We start from the raw sequence: 15072 nt of genomic DNA, 5'->3' as shown, positions 1-15072 counted from the left end.
ATGCTCTGCCAGGCCTTTACTGCAGCAGCTTTCAGTTGCTGTTTGTTTGTGGGCCTTTCTGTCTGAAGGTTAGTCTTCAACTAGTGAAATGCATGCTCAATTGGGATAAGATCAGGAGACTGACTTGGCCATTCAAGAATTTTCCACTTCTTTGCTTTAATAAACTCCTGGGTTGCTTTGGCTGTATGTTTTGGGTCATTGTCCATCTGTATCATGAAACGCCGCCCAATCAATTTGACTGCATTTAGCTGGATTTGAGCAGACAGTATATCTCTGAATACATCAGAATTCATTCGGCTGCTTCTGTCCTGTGTCACATCATCAATAAACACTAGTGTCCCAGTGCCACTGGCAGCCATGCACGTCCACGCCATCACACTGCCTCCACTGTGTTTTACAGATGATGTGGTATGCTTTGGATAATGAGCTGTTCCACGCCTTCTCCATACTTTTTTCTTGCCATCATTCTGGTAGAGGTTGATCTTGGTTTCATCTGTCCAAAGAATGTTTTTCCAGAACTGTGCTGGCATTTTTAGATGTTCTTTAGCAAAGTTCAATCTAGCCTTTCTATTCTTGAGGCTTATGAGTAGCTTGCACCTTGCAGTGCACCCCCTGTATTTACTTTCATGCAGTCTTCTCTTTATGGTAGACTTGGATATCGATACGCCTACCCCCTGGAGAGTTTTGATCACTTGGTTGGCTGTTGTGAAGGGGTTTCTCTTCACCATGGAAATGATTCTGCGATCATCCACCACTGTTGTCTTCCGTGGACGTCCAGGTCTTTTTGCGTTGCTGAGTTCATCAGTGCTTGCTTTCTTTCTCAGGATGTACCAAACTGTAGATTTTGCCACTCGTAATATTGTAGCAATTTCTCAGATGGGTTTTTTCTGTTTTCACAGCTTAAGGATGGGTTCTTTCACCTGCATGGAGAGCTCCTTTGACCTTGTGTTGTCTGTTCACAGCAAAATCTTCCACATGCAAGCACCACACCTCAAATCAACTCCAGGCCTTTTCTCTGCTTAATTGATAATGACATAATGACGGACTTGCCCACACCTGCCCATGAAATAGCCTTTGAGTCAATTGTCCAATTACTTTTGAGCCCCTGAAATGAATGGCTTGTGTTAAAAAATGCTCTAGTTGCCTCACTTTTTTATGCAATCGTTTTGTTCACCCCACTGAATTAAAGCTGAAAGTCTGCACTTCAACTGCATCTGAGTTGTTTCATTTAAAATTCATTGTGGTACTGTACAGAACCAAAATTAGAAAAAAGTAGTCTCTGTCCAAATATTTATGGACCTAACTGTATGTTATAGAATATGGTAGAACAGTGTCACAGTAATCAGTGTTATTTGTGTCTGCGTACGTTTATTATTAAAATATTTATTTTTTTTGGAAGCATTATAATTTTGACTTTATTTTTTAAAGTTGTCTTTTGCTTTAATGACTAGGATTTCGTCTATTATCCTGTTCGACATGCCAGTGACATCAGTAGCAAAGATGTAAGAACTGATTGTCGATCCAGGCCTGCGTTGTCCCTCAATTGAATTCAAAAGAAGGTGAGTTTCTTCATTTAAGTAGGCCTAATACTAAGTCCTGTCTTTGTTTTGAACTCTTTTCGCCACTGACTTTAACTCTTGTTTTGTCCCTTGTGTCTTGGCTGCCTATTTTGCTTGCCCTTCCCAGATACGACTTGGTTTGCCCACGACTACGATTCTTGTTATGAGCTGTAAAGCACCTTAATGACTGTGAAAACCGGAGACTTAAAGTGATAGCTGCTGGTATTTTGTCACGCATTTCCCATATTTCCATTAAACTAATTGTTGATTATTTAGCTTGCTTGAGTATTTAATAAATAAAATATTTACATCCAACACACAAGGCTTTTGTCAATTTCCTCCCTTGTGGTTTGATAAAGCCTTGATTCTCTTTAAACATACAAAATAAAACATGAAGAGGCAGATAAAAAACAAAATACTATGATAGTCCCTTGCAAATTATATTTCAATTCACTAGGCAAGATACATTAAACAGCCTTGATTTTTGACTTCTTAGGAAAAATAGTTATTATTATAATATAGTGATCAAAAACAGCAGCTAACCCCAAAAGAAGAATATAACCTTTAGAACCAGTCGCGTCATAATCACAAAAAGTAAGCAAACTAAATAAAGAATGAACTCATCTGCCTTACTAAGAGTCATTAGCCAAGCAAGCTGAAGAGGAAATACACATGATTAAAGATGTGTACTCAAAGTACCAAACTCATAATTCAGGAATGCCACATTGTTACACCTTACCTCTAAAACATCCTCTTCTTCCTCTGCAGTGTTCTTCTTTGTTTCTCTAAAGCGACGAACCTAAAAAGTTAAGAAAGTTGAAAAGTTAAGATTAATTTAACTAATCTTAATCTCATATTTTTTTTTTAAATTTCTGGCATAGTTGTTTTTCATTAACTTGATCAATAATTATCAAACTGTCTGTAGTTGTCTCTATGTTGCTGCTTGAGCATACTTCTTGTATATCAGTCTCAACACACTGCCTATCTCCTGACAAATCCCAGATCAAGGTAACTGTAGTGAGGATTAAATGTTGGATGACCACTTTGAAAGGAGCTTATGTTACTAACCCACTGGAGGTTTGAGGCACCTTTAAACGTAAAGAAAAAGTTGACAACAGCATTTTTCAACAATTTTTACTAGCAACACTGCTGACAATATTGGACAATCACTTTAGCCCTAATGAAATGCATTTTCTTTTTCTGTAAGGTAAGCCACTGACCTATGTAACTCAACTTTCTAATTATGTTGAGGCAAAAGTGGAAAAGTAGATACAGTGATCCCTCGCTATATCGCGCTTCGCCTTTCGCGGCTTCACTCCATCACGGATTTTATATGTAAGCATATTTAAATATATATCGCAGATTTTTTGCTGGTTCGCGGATTTCTGCGGACAATGGGTCTTTTAATTTCTGGTACATGCTTCCTCAGTTGGTTTGCCCAGTTGATTTCATACAAGAGACGCTATTGGCAGATGGCTGAGAAGCTACCCAACTTACTTTCTCTCTCTCTTGCTCTGACTTTCTCCGATCCTGACGTAGGGGGATTGAGCAGGGGGGTTGTTCGCACACCTAGACGATACGGACGCTCGTCTAAAAATGCTGAAAGATTATCTTCACGTTGCTATCTTTTGTGCAGCTGCTTCCTGAAACGACATGCTGCACGGTGCTTCGCATACTTAAAAGCTCGAAGGGCACGTATTGATTTTTGACTGAAAAACAAACTCTGTCTCTCTCTATCTTTCTCTCTCTCTGCTCCTGACGGAGGGGGTGTGAGCTGCCGCCTTCAACAGCTTTGTGCCGCGGTGCTTCGCATACTTAAAAGCCAAACAGCCCTATTGATTTGTTTGCTAGAGATTGTTTTCTCTATCTATGTGACATTCTGTGCTCCTGACACGCACTCCTTTGAAGAGGAAGATATGTTTGCATTCTTTTAATTGTGAAACAGAACTGTCATCTCTGTCTTGTCATGGAGCACAGTTTAAACTTTTGAAAAAGAGACAAATGTTTGTTTGCAGTGTTTGAATAACGTTCCTGTCTCTCTACAACCTCCTGTGTTTCTGCGCAAATCTGTGACCCAAGCATGACAATATAAAAATAACCATATAAACATATGGTTTCTACTTCGCGGATTTTCTTATTTCGCGGGTGGCTCTGGAACGCAACCCCCGCGATGGAGGAGGGATCACTGTATTCTATGCAAGGCACTCACCTCCTCATCAATCTTGTCTTCTACTGCTTCAATCCGGCGCTCCTTTAGAAACCGCTGAGTCTTCTCAAGTTGGAACTTTACTAGTTCCTCAATGGCATCCCGCTCCTCTTTGTCCACAAACTCCTGCACGGCCTTTCCCATGCCTCGTTCAGTGAGCAAAGAGAGCTGGACATTCTGCTCAAAGAAATTACTGAAAGTAATAATCCAGGCCCACAAATCATATATAGATATTGAAAATTATTATAATGATCACTGCTGAACAGTTAAAATATGTGCAACTTTCCATAGCTCAAACAAGAAAGCACGAGGTACTGTTTAGTAAATCTGTGTCATATTTTAAATCAATATACCCCACACATATAGTTGCATAGTTGTGCCACAGCATGTCTAGCAATGAAATTAAGTGAATTCCTTAGTCATCACTTTAGTGTTCAGTGAATTTATAAAACATTGTTCCCAAAAATATTAAACAAGATGCCAAAACTAACTCATTTAGTTTGTTTGCTTTTGAAGATCAAAGACATTGTCACTTGTATCCTCTAATATGGTTTCATAATGTACACAAGTACACAGACTTCTTTACCTCACCTCACCTGGTTCCCTCCAAAATTAGTTCTAATAAATGAGAGGGGAAAAAAAGAATGGTTCTGTTCTAAATTGAGTAATCTCAAGGGATCCAAATGCTCATTTTCGTTAATGGAAACTGCTTCTGACAACCAGCCCAGTCATGCTACCAAAGCACTAGCATTGTAGTCCTGATTTTGCTCACCTTTTCAGCAGTCTCAAAATACTGTTTAACCAGATCTTCAACTCTCAGCATCATGCCTTCTGATGGTGGTTTTGTTACTAGGCTATGGAGGTTTATATTTTCATCTTCTAGTAAAATATAAAGACAAAGTTGAGCTTTAATATTTACAACTCATGCATTAACACTATGCTGTTAACACTTCTGTGATCTGACATCTAAATGCAAAATAACATTTAAAAAAACAAAACAAAATCAGAAACAGTAATCCAATATGGGAATAATCTCTTTGATCATCAGGACGGTATCGCTTGACCATCTTCGGAAGAACTATAAAAGGCCTGGGAAAATTGACGTTATTTTTTTGTGATTAATGTGTGTTGTTTAACGAGTCAAAAATACTGTAGCATCCAAGGCCGGCAATGAGGCAAATGCCTCTGGGAGTTCTTTAGTCAAGGGGCACACTGATGGAATTTTTTTTTTTTTACATTACAAAACAATAATACAAAAAAGTTAAGTGTATTCCTAATGATTTAGATACACATACATATTTATATACAGGTAGTCCCTGAGTTACGGACATCCGACATACGATCGGGTCTGTATCTGCTCCTTCATCTCTGTGGGGGACGCAACGCAGGCTCCTCAGTAACTGCCGCACTGGCCTGGGGACGCTGCAAGTGGTGGCTGAAGGGGGCAGTTTCAATGCTTGTGCAGTGTTGTGTTCCTCGGGCGGCTCCGGTTGATGAATGGGGCAGTGGGGGGCCGCACCCCATTCATTTTCAGTGGGTGGCTGGGTGTGCAGCGCTCGTGTGCAGGACGGAGGCTGGATGGGGCGGAAGGGGGAGTTTCACTGCCCGCCCACCACACAGCCTTGCAGTGTCCCTTGATCAGCTGCCCCATTCATTCTCGGTGGGATGGCTGGTGATGCGGCAAGCGGTGCCCCAGTTGTGGCTGAACGGAGGCCATTCAGGGTAAATGGGGCGGCGGGGGCAGCATTGTAGTGTGTTTTGGGTGGCTGCCTGTTGAATGGGGGCGGTGGTGGGTGATTCACTATCCGCCTTTGGACGCACCCTGTTCACTCTCGGTAGGCTGACACTGCAGGCAGCATACTGTATGCAAGTGGAGGTGACTATGTGGTGGGCGGGTGGTGAACCGCCCCTCACTGCCCCCATTCATTCTCAATAGCAAGCCTGCTTGTACTGTTACGTACATAGCACAAAGTTGTTTCTCGTCAGTACACCAGACATGCTGACGAGGGGTGCCTTCCTGCTGTGATAGTGTGTACAGTGCTGTGCAGAAGAGCTTATCTCGTCTTCACCCTTCAACAATGTCTCTGAAATACAAATCTGATGCAAGTGCTGGTGATACAGTAGGGAAGAGAAAAACCATCACCATGGAAAATAAAGTAGAAATAATAAAAAGGTCAGAGAGAGGTGAAACTCCATCATTCATTGGCAGAGCACTTGGTTACAGTCGGTCAACAGTAGCATTTATTAAAATAATGTACCTGTTACGACTTACATACAAATTCAACTTAAGAAAAAACCTATAGTCCCTATCACGTACGTAACCCGGGGACTGCCTGTACTACCTTTAAAAATTTAATGAAATTAAACGTTCACTTAAACATTTGAAATTTAGTATTACAAGATTCACAGAGATACGCCACATGTCAATATGTAGCACTGGTGTGCGTTTTCTTGATTTATACATACTGACATAGGTGCAGGGTTGTGGGAGTTATGGCAGTCCTGGTGTAATGCAAAAGAAAAGATGCAAAAGTAAAAATTACGCTCCTTTTTTGTTTTTTTCTTCATTTCATGTTTCTTTAAGAAGACCGAATCAAACTCCTATCACCTAAGTACTAGATAAATTATCTTTCAGTGACACCCAAAATATGTCTCTAGTACAGGCATCGCTAATTTGCAGACACGGACAGAGTGACAGCACTATCTGGACCATGGTGCATTTCTGATTAATGAATGAGAATGACAACATTGAACAAGAAACAACTAACATTCATGCAGCATTTTTTTTCCTTCTTGAGCTGTGAGCTTCTATTCGTGTCACTCAACAGAGAGTGAATCAGTGTGATTACTACAGTGTATTGGTAAAATGTGTGGAGGCCGCAGAAGGAAATAACAGAAATGAAACAGCAACAGTGAGCATTGCTTGTTCCAAAAAAAAGGAAAGCAGATGCAGAAAACAACTTTCAAAGATGATTGGACAAACCAATAGATATTCATTCTTCCTGCAGGTAGCTCGTATCATGTCTTCTGAAACTGTGGCTTTAGTAAAAATAAGCAACATGAAGAGCCACTATTATAGAAAACACAAATTATTTACACAAACTAATTCGCAGTACAGTAATCCCTCCTCCATCGCGGGGGTTGCGTACCAGAGCCACCCACGAAATAAGAAAATCCGCGAAGTAGAAACCATATGTTTATATGGTTATTTTTATATTGTCATGCTTGGGTCACAGATTTGCGCAGAAACACAGGAGGTTGTAGAGAGACAGGAACGTTATTCAAACACTGCAAACAAACATTTGTCTCTTTTTCAAAAGTTTAAACTGTGCTCCATGACAAGACAGAGATGACAGTTCCGTCTCACAATTAAAAGAATGCAAACATATCTTCCTCTTCAAAGGAGTGAAGCAAACAAATCAATAGGGCTGTTTGGCTTTTCAGTATGCGAAGCACCGCAGCACAAAGCTGTTGAAGGCGGCAGCTCACACCCCCTCCGTCAGGAGCAGGGAGAGAGAGAGAGAGAGAGAGAGAGAGAGAGAGAGAGAGAGAGAGAGAGAGAGAGAGACAGAGAAAAACAAACATGCAAAAATCAATACGTGCCCTTCGAGCTTTTAAGTATGCGAAGCACCGTGCAGCATGTCGCTTCATGAAGCAGCTGCACACAGAAGGTAGCAACGTGAAGATAATCTTTCAGCATTTTTAGACGAGCGTCCGTATAGTCTAGGTGTGCGAACAGCCCCCCTGCTCACACCCCCTCCGTCAGGATCAGAGAGAGTCAGCGCAAGAGAGAGAAAGAAAAGTAAGTTGGGTAGCTTCTCAGCCATCCACCAATAGCGTCCCTTGTATGAAATCAACTGGGCAAACCAACTGAGGAAGCATGTACCAGAAATTAAAAGACCCATTGTCCGCAGAAATCCGCGAACCAGCAAAAAATCCGTGATATATATTTAAATATGCTTACATATAAAATCCGCGATGGAGTGAAGCCGCGAAAGGCGAAGCGCGATATAGCGAGGGATTACTGTAGTCCGAAGTGAGGTCACATAAAGTACAAACTGAGACCCCATTATGAGAGATCCACCAGAGTCCTTTCACATTCATTTACAGCCCAGCAGCATGCAAATTACTTTTCAATTAGAGTAGCATGGATTTTGGGGCAACATTAATAAAAAAAAAACAAAAAAAAAACACATTTTCTGATGGGACCATTGTAAAGGACTGCCCTTTTTAATTTTGTTCAGATGGTTTTGTTTTCTTATACTTAAAATGTGAATGTGAATCTTTTATTTTTTTATTAAATAGAGCATATAAATGCAAGGCCAATTAAATTCAAAATCCTTACTAAAAATTGAAAATAAATATTGTTGAAATGCTGTGGTAACTATATCTTATTTGTTTTATAGACATTCAATGACTGCATATATAGGGATCTGAATCATATCACAAACGTGAGGTTTGGACCATTGATAGGAGAAACTTTTGTTGGTTGGACCTCTTTAAATTTTAATTCAGTACCACTGCTATACTACCTCTATGTTTAACTCACCGGTCTGTCAGGTAGCTTACAGTGTTGACTGCCCTAATATAATGGCAAAACTGTACGAAATAGAAGTGTAATGATTATCCCTTCCCATTATTGCAGTTTGCAAAGAATGTAACATAACCATCCAAGTAATGTACAGTGTCAGTTTTTAAGCCAGATAGCAGCTACTGAGATCTTTTTTAGAGTGCCAGGAGCAAAGATGTAGAAAGAGCAGTGGTGGCACACTTTTTGTAACTCAAAAAGTCCCATGGCATTCCGCAATTCTACCAACTAAAAAAGCATTAAACCTCTCAGAGGTGCCAAAATGTCTGAAGAGGCGGGACAAGGGGGTGGCTAAAAAAGCAGCTCGGAGTATGACGTTCACAGACATAGAACTTAGTAAGCACTTTGGATCGTTTCCCAGCTGCTTTGTCCCATTACCCACTCATACAGGTGGTCCCTCTCTCTGCATCACTCCACTGACCTAGGGTCAGAGGCAAGTTGTATGCCCACTAGCCCTTGGCTCTGCGAGAGTTGCTGGTGAACACACACTCAGGCAGATGGACCCCTGACACATCTCCTGGATGCTAAAGTGCACTCTGAGTGCTGTATTTGCAAAATGGCAATCAAGGAGCTGCTTTTATATCAGCTTCTCCAGGTATTATTGTCCTCCTCAGACAGGTCTCTCTCAGGTAAGGAGCCAGGGACACTACACTGTCATTTCTAAGGTGCACCAGTTAAAAAACACTTATGTTGAGCATAATTATCAAGTTGTTAATGGTGATGAACAATTGAGGATAGTATTTATGGAGTTTTAACCCAAGTTTAAATGTATGCAAATTTAAGAGATTTATATTATTTCAATTAAATCAGTATTTACAACAACAACAACAACATTTATTTATATAGCACATTTTCATACAAAAAGTAGCTCAAAGTGCTTTACATAATGAAGAAAAGAAAAATAACAGACAAAATACAAAATTAAAATAAGACAACATTAGTTAACATAGAAAAGGAGTAAGGTCCGATGGCCAGGGTGGACAGAAAAAAACAAAAAAAAAATCCAGAAGGCTGGAGAAAAAAATAAAATCTGTAGGGGTTCCAGGCCATGAGACCGCCCAGTCCCCTCTGGGCATTCTACCTAACATAAATGAAATAGTCCTCTTTGTAGTTAGGACAGTTAGGATTAGTTAGGATTTAGCAGTGCATTCAAAGTCAACTATTATTTCGATCATTTAATTTTTACTTTGACGTGTCTGTATCTCATATTCTGTGTTAATTTGAGGATTAATACATTGGCCTAGTTTTCTTATTGCCTTCTTTTCAACTTGCCTTTTAGGAAAACATTACAATTCAGGTTGTACTTACTCAAAAATTTATGAAAAGTTCAGGTTTAATTCATTTTTCATTAATTCCTTTGTGTTGATTCAATATTAATTTTGTGATTCTGTGTATTTACTTCATGATTTATGTAATTATAAAATTAACACGTTTTAATGTTAGATGCAATTAATTGTGATTATATACATTTATGCGATTAATTAGTTGTTTTAATCAATTCCCAGCCCTAATATATATAATGATCTACAAATCTCATAAACCCATATTTTATTCACACATGAACAAATAAAACATACTACATTGAAAGAGAGACATTTTACTATTCCATGAAAAATATTACCTCATTTTGAATTTGATGGCAGTAACACGTCTCAAAAAAATTGGGGGGGAGGGGCGCCACATAAGGCTGGAAAAATAAGTGGTACATAAAGAAACAGCTGGAGGAACATTTTGCAAATAATTAGGTTAATTGACAACAGGTCAACTAACATGATATGGTATAAAAAGAGCATCTTTGAGAGCTAGAGTCCATCAGAAGTAAAGATGGGCAGAGGCACACCAATCTGCAAAAAACTGCATCTACAAATCGTGGAACAATTTCAGAATAATGTTCATTGTCATTGTCTGTGAACAAAGTTCACCGTGCCATCCACAAATGCAGGTTAAAGTTCTATCATGCAAAGAAGAAGTTATATGTGAACATGACCCAGAAATGCCACTGTCTTCTCTGGGCTAAAGCTCATTTAAAATGGACTGAGGCAAAGTGGAAAACTGTTCTGTGGTCAGATGAATTGGAATATGAAATTCTTTTTGAAAACATGGATGCTGTGTCCTCCTTACTAAGAGGAGAGGGACCATCCGGCATGTTATCGGTGCTCAATTCAAAATCCTGCATCTCTGATGATATGAGGGTGCATTAATGCCTATGGAATTGGCAGCTTTCATATTTGGAAAGGCACCATCAATGCTTAGACATATACAGGTTTTAGAGAAGCATATGCTTCCATCCTGATGACACCTTTTTCATGGAAGGACTTGCACATTTCAGCAAGACAATGCTAAACTGCATAATGCATCTATTACAACAGTATGGCTTTGTGGAAAGAAGAGTCCAGGTGCTGAACTGGCCTGCCTGCAGTCCAGTCCTTTCACCAACTGAAAACAATTGGAATATCATGAAACAAAAAATACGACAAACATAGTCAGGGACTGTTGAAAAGCTAGAATCCTATATCAGACAAGAATGTGACAGTATTCCTATCCCAAAAGTCCAGCAACTGGCCTCCTCGGCTCCCAGATGTTTACGGACTGATGTTACAAGAAGAGGGGATGCAACACAGTGGTAAACATGACCCTATCCCAACTTTTTTGAGACCTATTACTACAGTCAAACTTAAAAACTGGGAGGGGACGCTGGCACACTCATGTTGCTACCACTCCTCCCTGTTAACAACACTTTTGTTAAAATTTTCGTTAAAATTGACACTGCTTACACTTTATTATATGTATATAGCTCATGGATGCATCTGATTTGAACAGCACTGACTTGGATTTATTTTTACAGACTTTATGAACTTTGCCTGACTGGGTTCTCAGCCACAAACAACTCTGCAAATAAATCTTTCAGTGGTTCATGGGACGAGTCTTATGAACATTTCTTTGCACTGGGGTGATCTAGGTGCCGGGGATGGTGTGTCTTCTGGATTATAATGGATATACTGAATTGCTCTGGATTACTTTTATATGCACTTAATGATCTGATTTTACAACCACCTGGCTTGTGGCTCTGGGGCGATCTTGCCCCAATAATACCCAGTGATATATATGTATGTGGCTGTACATTGGAACCTCTTAATTCTGGTATCTTCATGGGCATCTTGTAATATCTCCTACTATGCTTTTTCTACTGCTTGCTATCGCCACTCATCTGCGCCACCCCGCCCTGGCCATCTCATCTTCTCCATTGTGCTGTGCTGCATTTCTGCTACTATCAGATAAATACTGCTCTGTACTATGCTAAAATACTCTAGTGACAAACTCCTTCATATTAAACAGTTTGTCCAGAGCAAATGGTCAGACTGGAATGTCCTAAAAGACACTGGCATTGTGTGACACCAGAAATATTTACATCACGGGCCAGGCTGCCACCACTGCCAGGCTGCGAATGAAAAGTTCAACAGCAGCATTTGTTCAAGAATACAGCATCCTATTCATGGCTTTGGAAAGTGTGCCAAATTTGCAGTATTTTAAAATAAACTCTGATCATGGATCTGTCCACAACGAACCCTCGTCAGCTAATATTACATTAACTTAAGATCTCTTAATGGCAAAGTGCTGGTACTTTCAGAATTTATTACAGACTCCAAACTTGACATGCTTTGCCTAACAGTAACCTAGCAATAGCAACCGATTTTACGTCTCTCATGGAGGCAACACCTTCCAGATTCATTTACTTCAAAGCGCCTAGCATCTCAAGACAAGGAGGTGGAGTTGCAGTAATTGTTAGAACTGAACTAAACATCAAAAGAATCATAGTTGACTGCCCATTGTCTTTCAAGTGTCTGGCTCTAAAGCTAATAACAATGTCTTACTCATTGTTCCTATCATTCCCCAAAATACAATGCACCTTTTTTATCTGATCTGACTGAATCATTACCAATTTAAGTTACCTTCCGCAGAGAGTCATTCTTCTTGGTGATTTCAACATCCATACTGACATTACTACATGTAAGCTGAGAAATTAATTCTTATCTTTACTGGACTGTTATGACTTGGTGCAACATGTTTTATTTTCCTACTCACTCTGGTGGTCATATATTGGACCTGATCTGTACATCAGGCTTATCTGTCAGCAACACTTATAGCAGTGATTTGGGCCTCTACGATAATAATGCAGTACTTTTCACTGTCTCATTACCACTCCCTCCTCTTACCAGTAAACATCAAATTTCTTTCAGAAACCTTAAAAATATCTGTCATATTATCCTTGCTATTATCCTTTCTGATCTTATACTGTTTTCAACTATTCTATCAAGACCAGATAGTCTTGTTCATCAATATAACACAGTCCTTCTTTCAGCACTAGATAAAACAGCTCCTTTAAAGCATAAGGAGATTTCCTTTAAGTGCTCAGCTCCATGGTACAATTCAGAGTTACAGTTTATGAAAGCAGCCAGCTGACACCTTGAGAGAATGTCACGCAAGACTGGCCACACTGTTCACATCCATGCTTTCTCTGATCATCAGAGGGCTTACAAGGATGCACTAACTGCAGCAAAGAACACACATTATGACACAAAAATAGAAAGTGGCCATGATAACCCAAGGATTTTGTTCTCTGTAGTTAATAAACTACTTCAGCCTGTATCTGGCCCAATTACCTCCCCTACCAATGTCTGTGAAAACTGTGACTTTTTCCCGCAATAAAATTAAAGTTATAAATAACTCAACTAACAAAAATCCTTCCTCCATTTATATCTTTCCCTGTCTTCCCACTCTATCCAGTTTTTTTTAAAATTTTCGCCAGATACATCTGCATTTTTTAATGACCTGCTTTGTAGGATGAGGCCCACTACCCGTGTAGTGAACCCCATCCCCACTACACTTCTTAAATCCTGCCTTAATGCCATAATCCCAACTGTTACAACAATAATAAATACATCCCTTGGCAATGGCTTTGTGCCAGCCACTTTTAAAATCACTTCTGTAACCCCACTGTTAAAAAAGTCTAGTCATGATGCAACAATTTTAACAATTTTCATCCTATTTCTCACTTACCTTTTCTGTCAAAGGTTCTTGAGCGTGTTGCAATCTCCCAACTCACCAATTATTTAACCTCTGATAAATTGAGGGAACCCTTTCAATCTGGTTTCAGGGCACAGCACAGCTGTAAAACTGCTCTGCTTCATGTAGCTATTGATCTGCTTATAGCTGCAGACTCTGGACAAATCAGCATATTAATTTTGTTCGATCTTAGTGCAGCATTTGACACTGTCAGACATGACATTCTACTGTCCAGAATGGAGAACATGCTGGGTATCTCTGGCACTGCCCTCCAGTGGTTTAAGTTCTACCTGACTGACAGGCAAGAGATTGTTAGTCTTGGCAACAGCAGATCCTACTCAGCGCCAGTCACACACAGGGTTCCTCTGAGCTCTTTTCTTGGCACTCTGATCTTCTGTATCCATATGCTTCCCAATAGCCATATTATTCGCAGCTATGGACTAGGTTATCATTTTTATGAAGATGATACTCAACGGTATTTTAAAGTTAAAAGCAAAACTTCATCATTGTTTTCTCAGCTCAGAACTTGCCACAGTGAAATTAAAACCTGAATGGAGCAGAACTCCTTAAAATTAAACTTGAACAAAACTGAACTCCAGGCAAATTGGCACTAAAGCGCAACTTAAGAAAATGAACTCCTTTTCAGCCACTCTTCACGATAATCTCATCAGACCTTCTTCTAATGCCAGGAATCTGGGTGTCATTTTTGTTTCCTCCTTTTCTTATTCCATCCACATAAACCATATTAAGAAACTTTCCTACTTTCGCCTCAGTAACATCCCATGTTCGCTCATTCCTCTCCTTTTCTAATGTTGAGAAACTTGCTCGTGTTCACCCACTATGGTCCTCTGATACTGGCAATCTTGTTGTGCCCCATACTAACCTGCAACCTATGGGTGATAGGGCCTTTAGCTGTATAGCACCCCGACCTTGGAATGACCTTCCTAAATTAATCAGATCAGCTGACTCTATTCATTCTTTTAAAAAACAACTTCAATCTCCTCTGTTCAGGAAGGCTTTTAACTTAACCTGACATTCTGCCTCCTCTTTCAGTCTTCTTCTCTGTCCAGATGCTCAGTATAATTTGTGTGTATCTTACATCACAAATGATGTTATTTGCTAGTGTAAGAGCCAAAGTTAGAAAGTTAATGCTTTAAGTTAAACTCATTAGTGTTTTGTTAATATGAATAGAATACAATTTTTTCTCATAGCTATAGATTATGGTATCGCCTTTTACCCCCTGTAAGTTAACATGAGATAGAACATTCACAGCTATATCTGTGATACAGTGTGTTAATTAAGTCAGTTTTTTAGAATTAGTCTCATTGCTAGCATGGACTGAAAAACCCAGTTGCGGTGTGTAAGTGGGATAGGCATACTGTTTTCTGACCGTTTAGAAATGGTTCAACTGTATTAGAAAACTTAAAGAAACAAACAAGATACATAAGCTTTAAACAGACCTATTCTTCAAACCATAACTTTTCTTTACTTTGCAATACCAACTTTTTCTCTGTTTTTGTGTGAACTGTTTTACCTTGAATTTTTACTAAAGTTTTTAAAAAGAAGATATTTTGTCTGTGGAATCATTTCAATGTGTCAAAGTATTGCTAGAATCCCACGAAGCAAACTACAACTGCAGAAATCTGGAAATTTTG

General features: G+C 39.5%; 1 protein-coding gene across 1 annotated transcript in view; it reads right to left on the bottom strand.

The window, feature by feature from the left end:
• Positions 1-15072, bottom strand: part of mre11a (MRE11 homolog A, double strand break repair nuclease) — a 144281-nt gene that overhangs the window by 49306 nt on the left and 79903 nt on the right. The window contains exons 12-14 of the mRNA XM_028800506.2: positions 4538-4644; positions 3769-3942; positions 2299-2358 (exon numbers count right to left, since the gene is read on the bottom strand). Coding sequence (XP_028656339.1) covers positions 2299-2358; positions 3769-3942; positions 4538-4644 — 341 coding nt within the window. The remainder of the gene's footprint in view (positions 1-2298; positions 2359-3768; positions 3943-4537; positions 4645-15072) is intronic.

The sequence above is a fragment of the Erpetoichthys calabaricus genome, chromosome 4 (assembly GCF_900747795.2).
Source record: "Erpetoichthys calabaricus chromosome 4, fErpCal1.3, whole genome shotgun sequence".
Taxonomy (NCBI): domain Eukaryota; kingdom Metazoa; phylum Chordata; class Cladistia; order Polypteriformes; family Polypteridae; genus Erpetoichthys; species Erpetoichthys calabaricus.
This window is presented reverse-complemented; position numbering and strand designations above follow the sequence as displayed.